This window comes from Oratosquilla oratoria, chromosome 35, assembly GCF_046742065.1.
Source record: "Oratosquilla oratoria isolate Oo_2021 chromosome 35, ASM4674206v1, whole genome shotgun sequence".
Taxonomy (NCBI): domain Eukaryota; kingdom Metazoa; phylum Arthropoda; class Malacostraca; order Stomatopoda; family Squillidae; genus Oratosquilla; species Oratosquilla oratoria.
Genome location: NC_134811.1, coordinates 48,274,595 through 48,298,106, shown reverse-complemented (window position 1 = coordinate 48,298,106; position 23,512 = coordinate 48,274,595). Strand labels below are relative to the sequence as shown.

At 38.3% G+C, this 23,512-nt stretch overlaps 1 protein-coding gene across 7 annotated transcripts in view; it reads left to right on the top strand.

Annotated features, from left to right (window-relative positions):
* Positions 1–23,512, top strand: part of LOC143018655 (F-box only protein 30-like) — a 142,104-nt gene that overhangs the window by 103,241 nt on the left and 15,351 nt on the right. For all 7 annotated transcript variants that reach the window (XM_076174240.1, XM_076174242.1, XM_076174239.1 and 4 more), the window contains exons 9-10: positions 7,784–7,988; positions 11,022–11,157. In XM_076174240.1, coding sequence (XP_076030355.1) covers positions 7,784–7,988; positions 11,022–11,157 — 341 coding nt within the window. The remainder of the gene's footprint in view (positions 1–7,783; positions 7,989–11,021; positions 11,158–23,512) is intronic.

Here is a 23,512-nt window from a genome sequence, read left to right as displayed (position 1 = left end):
TTTTTGTCGCTGCTCTTTGAATTCTTTCTATTTTTTTTTTTTTTTTTTTTTTTTTTTTTTTTTTTTTTTTTTTTTTTTTTTTTTTTTTTTTTTTTTTTTTTTTTTTTTTTTTTTTTTTGCTAGGTGCCCATAGTGTTGCAGCATATTCTAGTTTAGGTCTTATTAGTGCAACCCCTATTTTCTTTACCATTTCTTCATCCATGTAGTCGAAGGCCACTTTCATTGATCTTAATAAGTTAAAAGTCATGTTTATCAGGTGTCAAGTCACTTGAGATAATCACTCCCAGGTCCCTTTCTGAGTCAACTTTTTTGACTTCCTTGTTACCAATTTTATATTGACCCGATATTCTATTTTTTCTTTTTCCAAATTCCATTATACTACACTCCCATATTTTGTTCAGGTCTTCTTGTAGTGATCTGCAATCTTCTTCTGTGCTTACTCTCTTGAGTAATTTGGCATTGTCAGCAAAGAAGTTCATGTAACACTTCACTCCCTCATCCATATCATTTATATATATATGGCAAACATTAAAGGAGCCAATACAGAGCCTTGCAAGACGCCACTTATCACATCTTCCCAGTTCAAATTTTTGTCTCTAAGTACCACACATTTTTCTCCCACTTAAGAAATCCTTCATCCATTCCAGTAGCTTACCTTGTATTTCTCCTATTATTTCAATTTTTCTTATTAACTTTTTATGTTGTACTTTGTCAAAAGCCTTCTGCAAGTCCAGGAAGGGATAATCTGCCCAGCCATCTCTTTCTTGTATTATCTCAATCTTGAGTAAAAGCATATTAAGTTTGTGGTACACAATCTTCCACGTCTAAAGCCAAATTGTTTAGGGTTTAATATTTTATTCTCTTCCAAGTGTTTGATCCATTTGTTTCTGATAACTTTTTCACATATTTTTGCTTCTATGCTTGTAAGGGATGCCAGTCTGAAGTTTGTAGGATCTTCTTTGTTTCCTCCTTTATATATTGGTACTGTGTTTGCATCTTTCCAATCTTGTGGTACCTTTCCCTCTTTGAGTGAAAAGTCTATTATCTTGTATAATTTGTCCGTCAGTTCGTCTATACACTCTTTCAGTATCCAATTTGCAATTCCATTCGGTCCATGCGATTTCCTATCATCTAGATTTTTTATTTTACCTCTTATTTTTTTCTGTGTTACCTTTCTTACAAAGGATTACAAAGGCGGAGCATGCCGACAGGAGACCTTTTGATCCATATCTAGGTCGGATGCGAAAAAAAAATCATAATAATAAAACAATAAATAAAAACTATAATAATGTAAATAACAAATAAAATACATAAATAAATGCATAGGTATAGTTAAATAATAAACAAACAGGTAAATAGTAAATAATAATAAATTTTCATATAACTAATAAAAAATGAAAATCAGACAGACAAATGATAACAAAACAAAAACAAATAATATAAGATAAATTATAATCATTACAGCATCTTACTTAGGTATTTATCTAAATGATTCTTAAAGCTTCGAACTGAACTACATTGCACTACCTGTGCAGGAAGTTTATTCCATTCATTTACTACACGGTTGGCAAAGTTGTTTCTACCTACTTCCAAATTGAATCTATCTCCAGACAGTTGTTGTTGTCGTTCCCTAGACTGTCTGTCCGAGCAGTCCCGTCTCCCCAAGGAAGGCCACAGCCGAAACTGGGTTTTCCCACAAATCCTTTATAGAGTGTATGTTGTGTTGTTTGCGTGCTTGTTGTTTGGAGCTGCAACGTCTACGTCGTGGGACCACCCCCCAACCCCAAGAGTTGGGGGCCAATCAGCGGCAACCACCCCTGGCCATCTCCAGACAGTTTGAGACCATTGTTTCTCATTCAATGTGAAAATTTTGTCACTTTAGATGTTGTCATTTCCCTTTAAAATCTTAAAGACCTGTATCAAGTCACCTCTGAGTCTGCGCTTTTTTAGGGAAAACAGATTCATGTGTTTTAGTCGATTTTCTTTCATTTAGGAGGTCTTTCTTATTGTCTATCTTCCCAAATTTGTGAGCTCTCAATTGTAAAAACAGACCTGAAATGTCTGATCTTTACTTCTGCCATTTTTGTGTCGTCTATATATTCTTTATCTCCTTCATGCAGTTTTACAATTTCGTGTTTGTCTTTTAATTTATCATTTACATATCTGTAAAAGTTTAGGTTGATCCTTACATTTATCTATAATATCTTTTTCATAGTTTATTTTTTATTTCTTGCATATCACATTCGTTCCTGAGTTTTATATATGTTTGCCATTTGGATGTTTTTTTGTCTCTTTTTCCATCTTTTCCAGGCTTTGTCTCTTCTGTCTTTAGCCTCACTGGGTTGTACCAACACTTTATATAAATCTCTTTTTGCTTTTTCTTTGGTACATATTTATCAATTCCTTCATTGTACTTTTCTTTGAATATGTTCCATTTGTCTTCCATCTTTGTTTCCTTTTTGGAGAATTTATCCCAGTTTGTGTTCTGGAATTTTTTTCTTAGTTTTACAAAATCCGTTTTGTTGTACATTAATCTTCCTTCTCTATGTTTATAATTTCTTCTTATATTGTTTTGTTCTTTTAATTCAAACTCTATTAGTATATGGTCACTTTTCAGTTGGTGTTTTATACTCCATTTTGTTCACGATATCTGGTTCAGAAGTTAATATTAAGTATACAGACGCTCCTCAACTTATGTTTTAGTTATGTTCCAAACGGCCAAACGTAAGTTGAAAATTAACGTAAGTTGTTACTGTACTATACATCCGTAAATTCTATTACCGTATCTTATAAAACACCCCTAAATCATTAATTATACACATAACATTGTAAAATAATAACATTAATTTCATATGAATTAAATTCAAGCAACATAAATTGAGATGGTGGAGGAGGAGGGGGAGGAGAGGAGGAGGAGGAGACAAGGCACGTTCAGTCTGTCGATTGTGCCATGTAAACAATGGATGCAGCGTCATGCGTAAGTATCGTTTGAACTACAGAGAGCGCGCTAAACTAAAAAATTCACTCAAAAAATTTTTTTTTTTTTTTTTTTACAGTCAGTTCAAACGTAAAATCGAAAAAACGTAAAACGAATGAACATAAGTAGAGGAGCGTCTGTAGTTTTGACGGTTCCTCATTGTTTCTATATCTAGTATTTTCCTTAACCCATTGTGTTAAGGGGGATCTGATGCTCTGGATTTTTTTTTTTTTTTTTTTTTTTTTTCTTAAACACTGTTTTTTTTTTGTTTTTTTTTTTTTTTTTTTTTTTTTTTTTTTTTTTTTTTTTTTTTTTTTTTTTTTTTTAGTAGGTTTAAAGGGACAATGGGCATATTAGCCACCTGCAAGAATGAACCCTACACGTGGCAAAATGCAGCTCTTTTCGGCGTGTCTTTTTCTTGATATTTCCCTTTGTTTTGTGTGTGAAAATCTAATGGCCTTTGGCATCTTTTTCTCTTAGTTGTCATACAGACTTGGGCAAAAATTTGTGCTTTTTGATGAAATGAATTTTTTGCAATGGGTGGCACTCACTTGTTTGGTGATAAGGTGCCCATTGCTGATTATGAAATAACCCTTATCAGTGATTTGACACTGTGATGGCACCCCAGCAGTGAGGCTTTTACTCATAAAAGCTGATAAAGGCACAGAAAAGGAGAGAGAGAGAGAAAAAAAAACTCACCATTGCAACATGCAACAGATACTAAAATAAGTAAAAAAGGATTATTTCTAATTGAAATATCATTATAAGCAAATACTTTGAGTATAATTTATATATAGAATTTTTTAGAATGTTATATTAGAAAATAATTTCAGTCATGACATACAAAACCAAAGTGTGCTGTACAAAAAAGTTCAGACATCTTACTGAAAACTTTGAAGCGTGATTATTCAAAACAAAGATTTTTCAGTATCAAATATTTGTAAAATTTCGAAAAATAATCAAATTTTCTTCAAACTTACCATGCTATCACATAAATGTTGTGCCTTTCTCATGTAAGTTTTGATAAATGATTAAAATTATAAATAATATCTCTAGAGGGAATTTTATTGGAAAAAACGCTATCAGTGTGACGTCACAAGTCATGCATTTTATGACCTATGTATATCTTGATCTATTAAGATTTTTTCTCTCCAAATCATCTTTTTATTACTTTCTAAATTTTCTGTCATACTCTTACCCCATTTCACATCTGCTCTCCTCTTTGCCTCCTTTACCTTTTGCTTTACTTCTCTTTTCTTTTCTTTGTACCTCTCATATGACTCCCTCGTCCTATTTTGTAACCAATCTGTGAAAGCTCGTTTCTTTTCTTCTACAACATTCTTTGTTTCCTCATCCCACCATTCACTACCCTTCCTTCTATTTCCTCCTGTCCTTCTTCTTCCACACACCATCTTTGCACATTTTTTGACTCCCTCCTTGAACCATCCCATTCCTCCTCCACTCCTACTTCTACTCTATCCTTTACTCCCTCCCACTCCTCTCTCAGCTTCTTCTTGTACTCCCTCTCCTTTTCCTTTTCATTTAAAGAGTTCACTCTAAGCCCCTCCCTACCTTTTGTCCTTTTCCTCTTTCTCCATCTATCCTCCACTCTCAACTTACCCACCACCAAAAAATGATCTGATATTCCCCCACCCTCTCCCCTTAGAGAGGAAGAGGAGGCGAATCAAATAGAGAAGAAAAGGTAAAAGGTGCAGATGGAGAGATAATAATGGAAGAGAAGGCAGTAAGAGGAAGATGGGCAGAATATTTTAGGGAGTTGCTTAATGTGAAGGAGGATAGGGAGGGAAAGATAGCTGCAGTGGGAAATGCCAAGAAAATGACCGTGATGAGTGAGGAAAATGGAAGAGAAATAAGGAAGGATGAAGTGAAGGCAGTTGTTAAGATGATGAAAGCAGGTAAGGCACCTGGTCTGGATGGATGCCATGCAGAATGTCTAAAAAAAAAAAGGAGGTACAGTGATGGTGGACTGGCTGGTGAGGTTATTTAATGTTTGCTGGAGAGAGAGTAGAGTGCCAGAGGACTGGAGGAGTGCCTGTATAGTTCCACTTTACAAGGGAAAAGGGGACAAGTGTGGGTGTAGTAGTTTCAGAGGGATTAGCTTGTTAAGTGTAGTTGGGAAGGCTTATGGGAAGGTCTTGATTGAGAGGATTAGGAGAGGAACAGAGGGAGTAATTGGTGAGGAACAGTGTGGATTTAGGACGGGTAGAGGTTGTGTAGATCAGATTTTTGTGATAATACAGATATGTGAGAAAGCTATAGGAAAGGGGAAGGATGTTTTTTTTTTTGGCTTTTATGGATCTGGAAAAGGCTTAAAACAGGGTAGACAGGAAGGCACTATGAGAGGTTTTGCGGATATACCGGATAGGAGGAAAGCATCTAGGAGCTGTCAAGAGTTTTTACGAGAGTAGTAGAGCATGTGTCAGGATAAGAAATGGAGAGAGTGAGTGGTTCGAGGTAAAGGTGGTACTTCATCAGGGATGCGTTATATTGCCCTGGCTGTTCAACTTGTACATGGATGGGGTGGTGCGAGAGGTAAATGCAAGGGTGGTGGGTCAGGGATTGGAGATGGTTAAAGAAAATGGAGAAAAGTGGGAGGTGAGCCAGTTGTTGTTTGCAGACGACACTGCACTTGTGGCAAGATCGGAAGAGGTATTGAGGAAGTTGGTGACAGAGTTTGGGAGAGTGTGTGAAAGAAGAAAGCTGAAGATAAATGTGGGTTAAAGTAAGGTGATGAGATGTACAAGGGGTGAAAGTGGCAGCAGACTGGAAGTGAGCATTAAGGGAGAGCGACTGGAGGAAGTGGATAGTTTTAGATACTTGGGTGCAAATGTGGCAGGAAAAGTTGGAGTGGAGGAGGAGATAGAATGTAGATTGAGAGAAGCGAGTAAATGCCTTGGTGGATTAAAAAGTGTAATGAGGAATAGACATTTGGGAATGGATGCTAAGAGGAGACTGTATGAAGGAGTGATTGTGCCAACAGCACTGTATGGGGCAGAAACATGGAACATAAGAGAGGAAGAGAGGAGTTTGAATGTGTTTGAGATGAGGTGTCTGAGAAGTATGATAGGGGTTACTAGGCTAGATAGAGTGAGAAATGAGGAGGTGAAGAGGAGAACAGGGGTGGAAAGGGAGCTGGGAGATAGGATTGATGAAAGAGTATTAGGATGGTTTGGACACATGGAAAGAATAAGTGAAGAAAGACTAGTAAAAGAGGTATGGAAGGCAGATGTGAAGGGAGTGAACATGAGGGGATGTCCTAGGATGAGATGGATGGATGGGGTGAAGGGAGCTTTGAGGAAGAGAGGAATGTCTGTTGAGGAAGGACGGGAGAGGACAGAAGACAGGGGTGAATGGAGAATGGTTGTATATGGATGATGCTGTGATGCATGAGGTGGAATGGGCGGGGGGATGGTTGGGTGAGGTAGTATGTGTGAGTAAAATTTGATGCAGCCCAAAGGGATTTCTCCCCGTCTTCTCCTTTTATGCATGGGGGACAGAGAGGGGGGGTCCCCAATTTAATGAAGCGTCCTTGCTGTGGATGTGCTGTGACTTGCGACACTGCCTCTGACCCAGGCCAGTGGACAAGGTGCAGGGATGATCCGTCAACCAGGAGGTGCTAAGATAAGAGGGAGGGTGGAGGGGAGTGAAGTGTATTTAGGGATGGATTGGGTGGGAATGATTTTATACCTTTTTCTTTTTGGCTACCTCCCTTGTAAGGGGAAAAAAGCCTTGGTATATGTATGTATTAAGATTTTAGGAAAAAACGAAATTACACACTGTATGGTATTTGAGATTTAACATGCAAAAGCAGGTTAGTCTAGGTAAAGTATTAAGATCGGAAAACATTTGTGACGTTAATCAATGACATCATACAGACTGACAGATGAAGAAATGGACATACATCATTCAAATGCTCATGGAATATGGAAAATGATAATTTGATTATACTGTAAAAATATCAAATTGATATAAAAAAAAAAAAAAAATTATTCATAATTTTCTATCAGACCGTCTGATCCCCCTTAAGGTATATTCGATGGTCATATCCAGCAGAATGTTGCTCCAAATTTCTTCTCCCCCTTTTACTATCCTTTCTTCCCAGATTACTGTATATCCTTTGCATTAAAATTACCCATAATTACTATGTTACCACCCTCTTTCAGTAACTCATTTAGTACATTCATTGTGTCTTCCAGTAATTTAGAATTTGTGTTTTTGTTTTTCATTCTATATATTTCTTATTTCTATAAAATTCTTTGCTAATATAAACTGTTTATTTGGCAGCAGAATTTATGAAGCCAGGGTAGATTACTTTACTTTTTGTCACAAACAATATTTCGAATTGTCTTTTTATCATTAACCAATTATATGACAGTGGGTCTCCAGCAAGAATGACCTAGAGTAAAGGACTGACTGACCAATGATATGAAAATAAAAGGGAAGTTTGAATATGGAACATGGTTATAGGCAATCAGTAGAACCTATTACAGTTTTCTGCTCTCTAAGTAATTCACCCATCTTTGTCATTCACTTCATTTCTCTCATTGATATAGAAATATGACATATCGTGTAAGACATTGCATTTGTCATGCTAAATTGGTGTGCATGTTGATGATCACAGAATATTCTGAATACCATTGTTGTCCCAAATTTCCACAAAGTATCACCACATAAAACAAAATTTTTAATTGTATTACTAATGAAAGTTTCCACAACAGACAATTTTCAAGAGTATTTGCTTATATCCCCTCCACCTTGTACTATTCAATAATTGCACCCCCAAAGGTGAATGGCGGTCCAGGTCTCCAAGTGTGGATAGGACACTGCATGGATTGGGCAGTCTTCGACTTCAGCCCATAAAGGCTAGTATGAGGTCCATTCCTGAGGAGCAGGCTGAAAAGGATATGCAATATTTTGCTTCAAGTGCACATATCACTTTACTCCCAATTGAAACTCTACAGCACATTGCACGATTCCTTGATGGATTCAGGTAATTTGTTGCCACATCAAAATATACATACATAGATATATGGGTATATATATATATATATATATATATATATATATATATATATATATATATATATATATATATATAATATATATATATATATATATGTGTGTGTGTGTGTGTGTATATATGTATACATGTGTGTGTGTGTATATTTAATATATATATTAGTATACATATATATATGTGTGTGCGTGTATACATGTGTGTATTATATATATATATATATATATATATATATATACAGTATATATATATATATATATATATATACAGTATATATATATATATATATATATAAAATGTATATACATATGTGTATATATTTTCATTTTTTCTGTTATAGTATTTATTAATATTTTCCATATGAAATTTGATCTTCAGAGATTAAATTATCTTTAACCTCTTCAATATGAGTCAAATTCTCATGCACAGCATCAGGTGCCTAATGTACAATGCATCACACTATTTACATTATGAAATATAAACTCACTGCTGCATTACTTGTTCTCTATCACTCTGAGTAATAATAAACTCAGAAAATGTGATCCAACCTGTTCACAGAATTCAGGGGTCACTCAGCTACAACTACAAAATAAATATAATCAAGACGCAGATGCTGGCATCCTTGTATACCCACTTACACATCATGAAACCAAGCAAATGGCAAATGTACATCAAACTAAGAAACGAATATGTAAAAATATGCAGAGATGAAAAGAGAAGCTACGAAAAAAAGATAGTAGATAAATGTAAGGAAGAGCCCAAACTATTTTACAAGTATGTAAATGGAAAACTGAAAAACAAACAAGAAATAGAAAAACTGCGCCAAGACAAAAAGGAATATACAGAAGAACTGGAAATGGCTGAAATTATGAACAGCCACTTCAGATCAGTATTCACAATAGAAAACTCACCTAACTGTGTAGAAAAAGAGAGAGAATTATCCCCAGCAATGAAAGAAATAATCAACACAAAAAGAAATCAGTGACCAAATTAAAACCCTTGATGTCAGAAAATCACATGGCCCAGACGGAATTGCAAACTGGATACTGAAAGAATGTATGGAAGAATTAACTGACAAAATATATAATATAATTAAATTCTCACAGAAGGAAAAGTGCCATTAGACTGGAAGAAGGCAAACATTGTACCAATTTATAAGGGAGGTGATAAGGAAGATCCATCTAACTACAGACTGGTCTCACTAACAAGCACAATAGCAAAAATTTGTGAAAGAGTTGTCAAAAACAGATGGGTTAAGAAGAAAAATCTATACTGAACCCAAATAAATTTGGATTCAGACAAGGGAGATCATGTACAACAAATTTGATCTGCTTTTACTCAAGATTAATAGACATAATACAAGAAAGAGATGGGTGGGCGGACTGTGCTTTTCTGGACCTGCAAAAGGCATTTGATAAGGTACCACATAGGAAACTAATAAAAAAGATAGAGTCAAAAGGTGGCATCAAAGGAAAATTATTGGAATGGATAAAAGACTTCCTGATTGGGAGGAAAATGAGAATTGTAATTAGAGAAAAATTCTCAAACTGGGAAGAAGTAAAAAGCGGTGTCCCACAAGGATCAGTACTGGCCCCGATCATGTTCGTCGTATACATTGATGACATGAATGAAGGTGTGGAGTACATGAATTTCTTTGCAGATGATGCAAAATTACTAAAGAAGGTAAAAACGGAAGAGGACTGCAACTCATTGCAACAAGATCTGGACACAATCTGGAATTGGACTCAAAAGTGGGAAGTAAAATTTAACCCCTTCCATACGGTGCCGCACACGTAGGTGTCATGGGGAGCGAGTGTATTCGCGAGGCTGCCATATCGGCGTCTTGATTATATTTATTGTAGTCGCCCCTCCATAATGACATACTTTCTAATTCTTTTGTAATCGCATTTTCTATGGTTATCAAAATTCACGGGTGAAGAGAGAACGATCGATATAAGCGGTGACTATATTTTATGATGCGAGTATTATTACGACACGTCGTACGGCTGGCATTGGCTGCTGCCACCGAGATCCAAGTCCATGACGCCTACGTGTGCGGCACCGTATGGAAGGGGTTAATATAAAGAAATGCAGTATAATGGAATTTGGAAAGAGTAAAAACAGAATATCAAAAGATTATAGAATTGGGGAAGAAAAAGTAAAAAAAGCAAACTCGGAAAAAGATCTTGGAGTGATGATTGGAAAGGACATGAAACCAGATAAGCATATGAATAAAATATTTGGAGAAACCTACAATTTATTGAGATCAATCAAAGTGGCATTTGCTTATTTGGATGAAGAAATGATAAAGAAAATACTAATTACACTAATAAGACCAAAATTTGAGTACGCAGCATCACTTTGGACACCCAGTACCAAAAAAAATATTAAGAAACTAGAAAGAATACAAAGAGCGACAACTTAACTAGCACCGACTCTTGCCGAACTAACATATGAGCAAAGACTGTCCAAATTGAATCTACCAACTCTGGAACAAAGAAGAGAAAGAGGAGATTTGCTGACTACAGAATGATGAAAGGAATGGAAGTTTTAGACAGGAACGACTTGTTAGTGTGGTACAACAGTAAAACGAGAGGACACGGAAAAAAACTGAAAAAGGACAGTTATAGAAAAAACTTGAAAAGGAATAGTTTCCCACACAGAGCAGTAAATATATGGAACAAATTAGACAACAAAACAGTATGTGCAAACACTATACAAGATTTTAAGATAAAACTTGATGCGGAGAGATACAAAGACAGGTCACCACGAGCATAGCTCCCCTCCCGTATATTACAACTAGGTAAATACATAGGCATCATCATATTGAAGAGGTTAAAGATGTACAGCTGGATAGGTCTTGATGTCATCGGTGATGATAATACATTTATACAGTATATTGTAACAAAACTCTTAGCCCTAACACATGTTTGATCACATACAGTCATACAGTGTGTGTTTCATATGATATATATATATGTATTTTTTTTTTCCTTTCTTTTCCAGTCTAAACAATCTATCTCTCACGTGTCACTTGCTGAGAGATGTGTGTATGTCCCTGTTGGATGAACGAGGTCTGGTCATCCAAGAGTGGGTCCGATGTGTTGAGAATAACAAAATCAGATGGCAGCAAGGGAGGAAAGTATGTTGAACTTTTAAGATGCTTGAATTGTACTTTATTCATTAGTTATTCATGCTCCGTTTTCTCCAAACTTGTGCATGTGATTAGTATACCATGAATACTGATTATGTGTTTTTTATTGCATTAAGATGAAACACTGAGGATCGTTGCTGGCTACTGAGAGGTTGTGGGTTTCCTTTCACTGAAATTTGAGGCAACAATTATTACTTTTATCATAAGGAGACAAGGAAATGTCTGGGGGGAATGAAAAGTGTTATGACAAATCTACCTACCTATCTATATACCAAAAGCTTTTTCCCCTTATAAGGGAGGTAGCTAAGTCAAAAGGCATGTACCCACTCCCACCCATTCCACTCCCGTCCACCACCCTTTCCTCCCTCTCATCTGAGCTCCTCATAGATGACGGGTCATCCCTGTATCCCACCCACTGCCCCCCTGGGTCAGAAACAATGCAGCAAAACACAGTAACACAGTACATCCATAGCAAGGCTGCTTCACCTAACCAGCAACCCCCACCTCTCCATCCCTTCATGCAGAAACAGAGAAGATGGGGAGAAATCCCTTTGGACAGCATCAAAATATCATTTATGCATAACCACTCCCTACTCCCCCCATCCCCCCACATCTTTCCATCTTTGCATTGCAGTATCACCTATACATAGCCATTGTCCACTCACCCATATCTCCTGCCATCTCCCTTCATTGCTCAACAGACATTCCCCTTTTGCTCAAAGCCCCTTTCATCCCATCCATCCATCTTATCCTCAGTCATCCCCTCAACTTCGTCCACCTCTGCCTCCCACACCTCTTTTACTCATTTTTCTTCACACAGTCTTTTTATGTGTCCAAACCATCCCACTCTCTCATCAGCTCTATGTGCCATCTCCTTTTCCACTCCCACTCTCCTCCTCACTTCTTCATTTCTCACTCTCTCCAACCTTGTAACCCCTACCATACTTTTCAGAAATTTCATCTCAAAAACATCTAAACCTCTCCTTTCTACCTCTATTAAATTCCAAGTCTCCACTCCATACAGTGTCGTCACCATAATCACCCCTTCATATAATCTATGTGCATCTATTCCCAAATGCCTATTGCTTGTGATGCTTTTTAACCACTTCAGTAAAATAACGACCACATAGGTGTCATGAGGCATGAGTAGGTACACAAGGATGCTGGCATTGACATCTTGATTATATATATTTTTGCAGTTATACATGCCCCAGATTCTGTGAACTGGTTTGGTCACATTTTCTATGTTTATTATTACTCAGAGTAAAAGAGAAAAAGTAATACAATAATGACTTTATATTTTACTAGCCAAATTACCCACATGTTGCTGCGAGTTCGTGAATAATCCCTAACCTAACCATACCCCACCTAACTTTAACCCCTTCACTCCGGGCCAAAATCTCGCGGGCAGCATTAGCTGCCAGACATGCAATGTTGCTTCATAATACTCGCATTATAAAGAATAAAGTAACCCCTGTAATGCTCGTTCTCTTTCACCCGTGAATTTTGATGACCATAGAAAATATGATGAAGCCAGTTTATAGAGTATGGGGGTCACACAGGTACAACTACAATAAATAGTACAACACCATACAACACATAATGGAAGACTGCATTATACACAATCATGCACGCAAACAACACAACATACACTCTATAAAGGATTTGTGGGAAAACCCAGTTTCGGCTGTGGCCTTCCTTGGGGAGACGGGTCTGCTCGGACAGACAGTCTAGGGAACGACAACAACAACAACTACAATAAATATAATCAAGATGCCAACATGGCAGCCTCGAGTACCCACTTGCTCCTCATGACGCCTATGTAGGCATCACCGTGTGGAAGGGGTTAACCTTTAACCCTAACTTTTTTTTTTTTTTTTTTTTTTTTTTTTTTTTTTTTTTTTTTTTTTTTTTTTTTTTTTTTTTTTTTTTTTTTTTTTTTTTTTTTTTTTTTTTATAGTTATCCAAGTACCTTGGGCGATCGGGTATCAGAATATATATGGTTATGGGGGGTCTATCTCCAAAACCCTAGGTAGAGTTCATGAACAAACAAATATACAGACAAATGAAAGATAGTAATCCAAGTACCTTAGGTTATAAGGTTTCAGAATATATATGGTTATAGGGGTCTATCTGCAAAAACCCAGGAGTTCATGAATAATCTCTAACCTAACCATGGCCCACCTAACTTTAACCCTAACTTTTTTTTTTTTTTTTTTTTATGAAATGTAGTTATCCAAGTACCTGGAGTGATATGGTATCAAAATATATATGGTATTGGGGATCTATCTCCAAAACCCTAGGTGGAGTTCATGTACAAACAAACAAACAGACATATGAAAGATAGTTATCCAAGTACCTTGGGTTATAAGGTTTCAGAATATATATGGTTATAGGGGTCTATCTGCAAAAACTTAGGAGTTCAAGAATAATTACTGTGGTGATATACATCCCTGTCCTGGCCCAACTGCAACCAGAGTCCCACAACACCCATGTGTAAGCTGTCTAAAAGGAGTCCGTCGCAATAGCAGAGCCATCAGCTGCAAATCATGTGGGAAATGGACTCACATCAAGTGCTGTGGAATTTCTCTCGAGACCTACAATGCTGCCTTGGTGAATGAGGACATTCTCCGCTTCACTTGCATTGGGTGTACACTCAATGAACTACCAGGAGCCCCCTTGTCCGACGGTGAGGTTGACCCTTCACCCGATCGCTGTGCCTCCCCCCAGTCAACACCCAGGGGTGATTTCAACTGCTTCAACAAGCGGGGCCTCCACTTCGTGCACTTAAATGCCAGAAGCCTTCTACCTAAGATAGACAAATTCCGTCTACTTGCGCGGCGGACCAGGGCAGCAGTCATCAGTGTCACCGAAACTTGGCTAGACAGTACCATCTCTGACTCAGAAATTGCGATTCCGGGTTATAGTGTTGTGCGTAATGATAGAAAGAGTACCGGAGGAGGGGTTTGTACTTACATATGTAACGATTTAGCATTCAACCCCCGTACAGACCTTATGAGTAACGATGGGCTCGAAGCTGTGTGGATAGAAATATTATTACCTAAATCGCATCCCATCTTATGCGGGGTCTGTTACAGACCACCAAAACAGATGTCCTTCTATAGCGCATTAGAAATTACCTGTTTCAATCGGGTCAATATGCATGACCAAGAAATTATTATCCTAGGTGATTTTAATACGAATCTGGCAAGTACAAATAATAACCTTATTAAGGCAATGAGAAACTTGCTAATATCTCATGGCCTGACACAACTGATTGACGAGCCCACTAGAATAACAGGCACATCCAGGTCCATCATAGCCTGGTCTCCGATCGTAACAAGAAATGCAGTCTGGTGCTTGTGATTATGGTCTTAGTGACCACAAGCTCATATATTGTACTAGGAAAGCTAGGAAGACGATTTTCAACAAGCACAACACAGTGAAGCTTCGTTCCATGAAGCATTACTCACGAGAACATTTAGTAGATGAACTGGGTAGGACAGACTGGTCGCCAGTTCTAAATTGTACCGATGTTTATAAGGCTTGGTCTAATTATATGTACACATTTCTTACTATTATAGATAGAGTAGCGCCCCTCAAAGAGATACGAATAAAACAGAGGACGGAGCCATGGATGACTAACAAAATACTGGGTTTAATTAGAGATAGAGACAGATTTATTGCCAGATTTAGGAAAAGTGGAAATCAGGAGGACTATAATGGCTTTCTGTACTATAGGAATCAGGTGAACTATTGGAAGGATAAAGCCAAAGCTGATTATTGTACTAAGATGGTGCACCAGAACAAACACGATCCAAGGAAGCTTTGGCAAACACTGAAGACCCTAGAAGTTCACACAAAGCCTAGTAACAAAGTAGACAGGATAGGACTCTTGATAAACGGCGAGCTTAACTCTGATAGGAACACCATAGCCAATCACTTCAACACCTTTTTCACAACCATTGCCACAAAACTAGTTGAATCCCTCCCTACAGGTTCTGGGAAGTTTGGGCTGAGGTACGTTCAGGAGTATTATAAAGACAAGTCCTCAAAGTGTTTCAAACTGCATAAGACCACTCAAAAAGAAGTGTTTAACCCTGTAGCCAATAAGGCTACAGGGTTAGATGACATTCCTGCGAGGTTTGTTAAGGATGGAGCCTCAATTATTACTCCCCCAATAACCCACATAATAAATTTGTCTATTGGTTCAGGATTTATCCCAAGCGAATGAAAAGGGCTCGGGTAACACCTCTTTACAAGAAAAACGCAAAAACTGAGGCAGGTAAACTACAGGCCTGTTTCAATTCTAGGTATTATTTCGAAGGTCTTGGAACGTACCGTATACAATCAGTTAGATACCTACCTCAGGGAACGTAATCTACTATACGGTATGCAATCTGGTTTTAGAACGAATTACTCAACAGACACCAGCTTAATATACCTTTACGATCTGATAAAACAGGAATGCGACAGAGGTAATAACACGGGTTTAGTCTTGTTGGATCTTCAAAAGGCATTTGATACAGTGGACCATGATATTTTATTAAAAAAACTTCAGGCATTAGGAGTGGCGAATATTGGCTGGTTCAAGTCCTACCTTACAGGTCGCAATCAACTAGTACAGGTAAATGAAGCCCGCTCAGATGACAGAGAGATAACATGTGGTGTACCACAAGGTTCAATTCTAGGACCGCTACTGTTCCTGATCTATATTAACGACATGCCAGGTGCGGTGAACTGTAAGTTACTGCTATTTGCAGACGACTCCGCTCTAATTGTCTCAGGTAGGGACCCAGTTGAAGTAGAGGAGAAACTGAGTGTCGAAATGTCATCGGTCCAGGACTGGCTCATAGATGATAGGCTGTCCTTACACCCCGGTAAAACGGAAAGTATTGTCTTCGCATCCAAACCCAACCTTAGGAAACACAGTGATGTACAGGTCAGATGTGGGGTTAATGTCTTGGAGTCAAAACAAGAGGTAACCTATCTTGGAATACCCTTAGATCAGTCCCTCTCAGGGAATGCCATAACAGATAAGATTGTATCCAAGTGTTCACATAAAGTCAAATTTTTGTACAGAAAAGCCAGAAATTTTGATCTGGAAACAAAGAAGCTTCTGGTCTCAGCCTTGTTACAACATCACTTTGATTACGCTTGAAGCTCTTGGTACAGTAGTCTGAGTAGAAAATACCAGTCCCGGCTACAGGTTACACAGAATAAGATAATTAGATTCATACTAAACTTACCTCAACGTAGTCATATTGGTATTGAAGAATTTAGCAAGGTAGGAATGTTACCTGTAAAATATCGTGTCCAGCAGCTGAAACTAAACCAGGTTTACAGTGTCATTCATAATTCTGCTCCCTCATATGTGAGCTGTAATTTTACATTATCAGCTGAGAACCGAACCTGGAACAGTCAAGAGTCTCTTATTGTACCTCATGCAGGTCCCTTCACCAAAAACAGTTTTCACTTCATAGGTGCTCAACTATGGAACTCGCTACCTGTGTCCATTAAGAAAACAAATAGCAAGGGTACCCTCAAGAAAAAAGTCAAGGGTTACTATATGTCTCAGCTATGGACAGAGAACAGCCTTGATTTGGTGTACTACTAGCTTAGTGAGGGATACCTGATTCCATGAGTAATACCATCCATATCTGTGTTCACTCATAACTGTTCTGACCTCCCCTCCCCCTTTTTTTTTGTTCTTCAGAAGTTTAGTTCAGCATAACAATGATTGATGTTTACAAATTGGTTTCCACCTTTGTTTTGCCAGTCATAATATGGTATATGTCTCAGGTAGGGTCCGAGAACAGTTATGATCTGAACTTTTTCCTCATTCTCCTTGTTGTTTTACTCATTTGAGTACTGGTCCCCTGTACCCTACCTCTGGTGCTTCAGGTTATAATGTACTACTCCCTGGTGCTCATACTAATTGACCACTCCGTCCTGAGATTCAGGTTAAATGTTAGATTTAATTAATAGGTGACCCTAGCTGCAGTGTAGAATTCACTATAACTACATGTTGTTACAGATGTAGAATATTGTAGTATATCATTAAAGGTCCTACTCTGATATAGTACTCATACATGTTGATACAGATGTAGAAAAATGCGGTATATTATTAATGGTACTACGATATAGTACTCACTCATACTGTTTTGTTACAGTTTAACATTATTTTGTTGTTCCTTTGCTTAACGAAATGTTCCTTTTGGATGGTGCTCAAATTTTTGGACTCAATGTTCCTATGTGTACAAACATTTCAGTAATATTAGCAAAACTATAACAATGTTTATGTGTCATATGTGTACTGACTGGTATTACTCATGAGTGTCTCTGGTCCCCTCAACCCCCTACGTATGTTGTCCGTGTGACTTAGTGTAGAATAACAACCTGATGAGGACCACAATGGAAATAAGCGTACATGCTTTTTGTGTTATCCTCGGCAATTTGCATTTATTATTTCGAACTATGTGTTCTTGTCATTATTTGCACTTCATGTACATTGATTCATTGCCAAATAAAGTCTATCTATCTATCTAAGCATACCCCACCTAACTTTAACCCTTAACCGTAACATTTATATATATATATATATATATATATATATATATATATATATATATATATATATATATATATATATATAACAAAAATATAGTTATCAAAATATCTGGAGGGATAGGGGTATCAGAATATATATGGTTATGGGGGTCTATCTCCAAAACCCTAGTAGTTCATGAACAAAGACAGACAGACAGAGGCTACTACTTTATTATAGAAGATAATGCAAGTAGTGTGATGAATCATACATTTGGCAGCTGATGCTGCGCGCAAGAATTTGAGTCATACTGAAGTGGTTAATCACCTAAGGCTTTCCTTACTCTGCAATTTACCTCCACTCCTCCCATTCCTGCCACATGTGACCTCAAATACGTAAAACTATCCACTTCCTCCAACTTCCCTCCTTACATCTAACTTGCTGCCACCCTCTCCCCTTGTACATCTCATCATTTTCCTTTTATCAATATTTACCTTCAACTTTCTCCCATCACATACCTTTCCAAACTCCATCACTAACTCCCTTAATCCTCCCCTCTGACCCTGCCACAAGCCCAGTGTCATCAACAAACAACAACTGGCTTTCCTCCCACTTTTCTCAATTTTCTTTAAACATCTCCAGTCCTCCGCCCATTACCTTCACATTTATCTCTCATACCAATCCATGTACACATTGAACAGCCATGGTGACATGACACATCCCTTAGGCAGCCCCACTCTACTTCAAACCACTCACTCTCTCCATTTCCAATTCTAACACAGGCTCTACTACTCTTGTAAAACCTCTTGATGGCCTTTAACAGCTTTCCCCCAATCCCATATATCTGCAATACCTCCCACAGTGCCTTCCTGTCTACCCTGTCATAAATCTTTTCCAATTCATAAAGGCCCAAAAAACATCCATACCCTTTGCTAAAGCTTTCTCACATATCTGACATACCACAAAGATCTGATCCATAAAATACCTACCTTTCTTAAACCCACATTGTTCCTCACCAATTACTTAATCTGTTCCTCTCCTAATCCTCTCAATTGAAATCCTCACATAAGCCTTTCCAGCTACACTCAACAAATTGATCCCTCTAAAACTACTACACTCACATTTGTCCCCATTTCCTTTGTAAAGCAGAACTATACAGGCACTCCTCCAGTCCTCTGGCACCCTACTCTCCCTTGACACACATTAGACAATCTCATTAACCAGTCCACCATTGTTGGACCTCCCCTCTTCAGACACTTCGCATGGTACCCATCCAACCCAGGTGTCTTACCTGCTCTTATCATTTTCAAAATTACTTATACCTCATCTTTTCTTATTTCTCTATTTTTGTCATCCATCACTGTCATTTTCTTAGTCCCTCTTGGTGCTACCACCAATCCCTCCCTATCCTCTTCCACATTCAACAGCTCTCTAAAATACTGTCCCCATCTTCCACTTATTGCCTCCTTATCTGTTAACATCTGTCCCTCTGCACCTTTTACCTTTTCTTCTCTACTTAACTCCTCTCCCCTTTCTCTTTTAACTTCCTTCCAAAACATCTTTTTATTACTTTCAAAACTTTGTCATCCTCCTCCACTCTCTTTTTTGTCTCCTTTATCTTATGTTTTGCTTCTCTTCTTTTTCCTTTGTACTTCCCATATGTTTCTCTTGTTCTACTTTGCAACCAATCCCTGAAAGCTTGTTTTTCTTCTACTACTGTCTTCACTTCATTATCCCACCACTCGCTACCCTTCTTTCTATTACCTCCCATCCTCCTTGTTCCACATACCATCTTTGCACACCTTGTCACTCCCTCCTTGAAACATCCCCATTCCTCTTCTACTCCTACTTCTTCACCATCCAACACACATCTCTCAGTTTCTTGTACTCCTGTTCCTTTTCCTTCTCATTTAAACAATTTACACAAAGCACCTCCTTACCTCCTACCCTTTTCCTCTTTCTCCACCTATCCTCCACTCTCAGCTTACCTAGATACCACTTCACAGTCCAGTAATGCCTTATCAACCACCCTTCCCTCCACCACACCTTTCCCATGAATACTTATGCTTGACTGTTAGGTGTCGTCAACTCTTTTTCTAAACACATCCCCACCATCAGCTAGTGAGGTTGTTTAGTGTGTGTCTAAGGGAGGGTAGACTGCCAGAGTTCTACCTGTATAGTTCTGCTTTACAAGGAAAAAGGGGACAAATGTGAGTATAGTACTTTCAGAGGGATCAGTGAGCTGAGTGTAGTTGAGAAGGCATATGAGAGGGTTTTAACTGAGAGGATTAGGAGAGGAACAGAGGGAGTAGTTGGTGAAGAACAGTGTAGGTAGGTATTACATGGATCAGATTTTTGTAGTAAGGCAGATATGTAGGAAAGCTTTAGGAAAAGGTAAGGATGTTTTTTGGGCCTTTATGGATTTGGAAAAGGCTTATGACAGGATAGACAGAAAGGCACCATGGGGGAAAGCTGTTAAGGGCAGTCATAGTTTTTACAAGAGTAGTAGAGCCTGTTAGAATCAGAAATGGAGAGTGAGGGGTTTGAGGTATTTACCTAGTTGTATTACACGGGAAGGGGAGCTATGCTCGTGGTGACCTGTTTTTGTATCTCGCAAGATCAAGTTTGTTCTTAAATTCTTGTATTGTGTTTCCACACACTATTTCTTCATCCAATTTATTCCATATATCTATCACTCTGTGTGGGAAGCTGTTCTTTTTCAGGTCTTTTCTGTAGTTATACTTTTTGAGTTTCATTGCATGTCCTCTTGTTTTTCCTCTGTCCCACTTTAATAAGTCCTCTCTATCAAGGCATTCTTTTCCTTTCATAACTCTGTAGATGGTTATTAGGTCCCCTCATTCCCTTCTTTGTTCCAGGGTTGGCAATTCCAGTTTGGCCAATCTTTGTTCATATGTCAGGTTTGAAAGTGTTGGGACATCTTTGTCATTGCTCTTTGTATTCTTTCTAATTTTCTTCTATTCTTTTTTGTACTGTGTGACCATATCAGCACTGAATATTCCAGTTTTGGCCTTATCAATGTTTGTAATATTTTCTTGATCATTTCCTTATCCAGGTATTTAAAGGCCACCTTTATTGATCTCAACAAATTGTGCATTTCTCTGACTATCTTATTTATATGTTTATCTGGCAACATGTCTTTGGTGATGATTATTCCTAGGTCCCTTTCAGAATTTACTTTCTTTACTGTCCTGATATTCTCTTCTTGCTTTTTCCAAATTCAATTTTACTGCACTTCTTGATGTTGAATTCTACCTCCCATCTCTTGCCCCACTCTGAGACTTTGTTCAGGTCCCTCTCCAATGAGTCACAGTCTATTTCAGAGTTTATTCTCTTTAATAATTTTGCATCATCTGCAAAGCAGTTCATGTAACTTTGAATGCCTTCATCCATGTCATTTACATATATACCAAACATTATCAGAGCTAGCTCCAATCCCTGTGGGGGCGCCACTACTCATTTCTTCCCAATTTGAATATTTGTCTCTGAGCACCACTCTCATTTTTCTTCCATGTAGGAAGTCCTCCATCCAATTCAATAGTTTTCCATGTATGCCTCCTATTGTTTCCAGTTTATATAGTAATTTTCTGTGTGGTACCTTATCAAATGCTTTCTGCAAGTCCAGGAATGCACAGTCCACCCAGCCATCCCTTTCTTGCAATATATCTATCAATCTTGAATAGAAACAAATTAAATTAGTGATACATGATCTTCCTTGTCTGAATCCAAATTGCCTTGGGTTCAGTATATTATTCTCCTCCAGATATTTTGTCCATCTATCTTTGATGATCAAATTTTAACTATTGTACTCATTAGGGACACCGGTCTATAATTTGTTGGGTCTTCCTTATTTCCCCCTTTATATATTGGCACTATACAGTCAACTCCCTGTTAACACAAGCTCTGTTAACACGAATTCTGTTAACATGATTTCGATCTTACACAACTTAAAATTTATTAATATATATTCCGATAACATGAAATGTCCGATGTTACGCGAGCTGAATTTCCCGCCTGCTGTGGTTGAATATCTCGCCGCCAGAGTGCGGGAGAGACGCACTGACTCCCGCGTTCCCGCTCTCTGCTTCTTGTCCTCAGTGTGAAGCCAGCCCTCACAGCATGTGGAACTCATAAACAATTTTATCAAAGTTTTGTGTTACATTAATTCGTGTACTATGGCACCCAACCATCCTGGTACCCCAAAGGAGAGTGCAGCAAAGAGGTCAAGAAAACTTGTGACCATAGAAAAGAAGTTAGAAGTGTCGGATCGTTATGATCGGGGTGAAAGAACTTCTTGGGTTGTTTATGCTACCGGACTGAATGAGAGCACTTTGCGGACCATCAGGGCAAATGCTGACAAGATCAGAGCCAGTTCTGTTGCTGGTACATCAGCCTCCTCTTCACAATGTTCCCGAGCTAGATCCATGGAGATGGAGAAGTTATTGGCACAATGGATCCAAAACCAAAACGAGCATAATGTCCCTATCAGCATGGCCATCATACAAGCTAAAGCTTTAAGTCTCTACTAGGATGTGCAAGATGAGAATGAGGAAGACAAAGCCAAGACCTTCAAAATGCCAGTTCTGGGTGGTTCTCCAGGTTCAAGAAATGATATGGCTTCCACAATCTCAAAATGACTGGGGAAGCTGCATCTGCCAATGTGGAAGCAGCCAAAACGTATCCGGCTACTCTCAAGACCATCATCAAGGAAGGTGGCTACACTTCCAAGCAGGTTTTTAATATAGATGAGACAGGTCTATATTGGAAAAAACTGCCTAACCGAACCTATATCTCGGTTGAGGAGACGACTGCACCTGGATTTAAGGCCTCCAAGGATCGTCATACGCCCTTGTTCGGTGCCAATGCAGAGGGAGACTGCAAGCTGAAACCTGCCCTTGTCTACCACTCGGAAAATCCACGAGCATTGAAGGTGCGTATGTATGGATGTTGATTATTAGTCATGAAAGCTTTGAAATTTTTTACCGAGATTGTAAACGCTCGTTTTTTTCGTGCACCAAAACAAAAAAGAAAATCATGTCACCAACTCACAATTTACGGCACACTAAACCAATTTTGTTTGTTCTTGCTTTCACAGGGCTAGGCTACATCAAGACCTTCCTACCCTGCTACTGGTATTCCAACCAAAAAGGATGGATGACAGGGAGCATATTCAAGGACTACTTTGAGAAATTGGAGAAAGAGTTAGAACTTTACTGCGAGAAGGAAGAGATTCCATTCAAGATTCTCCTGATCTTGGATAATGCTCCCAGCCATCCCCTGTCAATAGAAAATCTCTCCAACAACATCCAACTTGCTTTCTTGCCACCAAACACCACTTCCATTCTGCAGCCATGTGACCAAGGAATTATTAAAACCTTCAAGTCATATTATCTACGTTCGACCCTGACTGACATGGTTGAGAGGACACAAAAAAGACAAGAAAACCATGAAGGAATATTGGAAGCAGTTTACCATCAAAGATGCTCGCTGCTTCATTAAAGAATCTTGGGAGAAATGCCTAAACGGGGTTTGGAAATATCTGTGTCCTCAGTTGGTGTACAATTTCGTTGGCTTTGACATCCAAGAAAATGTCTCTAAAGCTAACAAGGAAAGTCTTGACAAGGCCAGGGAAGCCGGGTTTGACCAACTTGAGCAGAAGGACATTGATGAACTGCTAGAATCGCACACAGTGGAGCTGACTAACAAAGAACTGTTAGAGATGGAGACGATACAGAATGCAGAGTTGGAGGCAGCTGCATCTCGGCTTATATCAGAAAC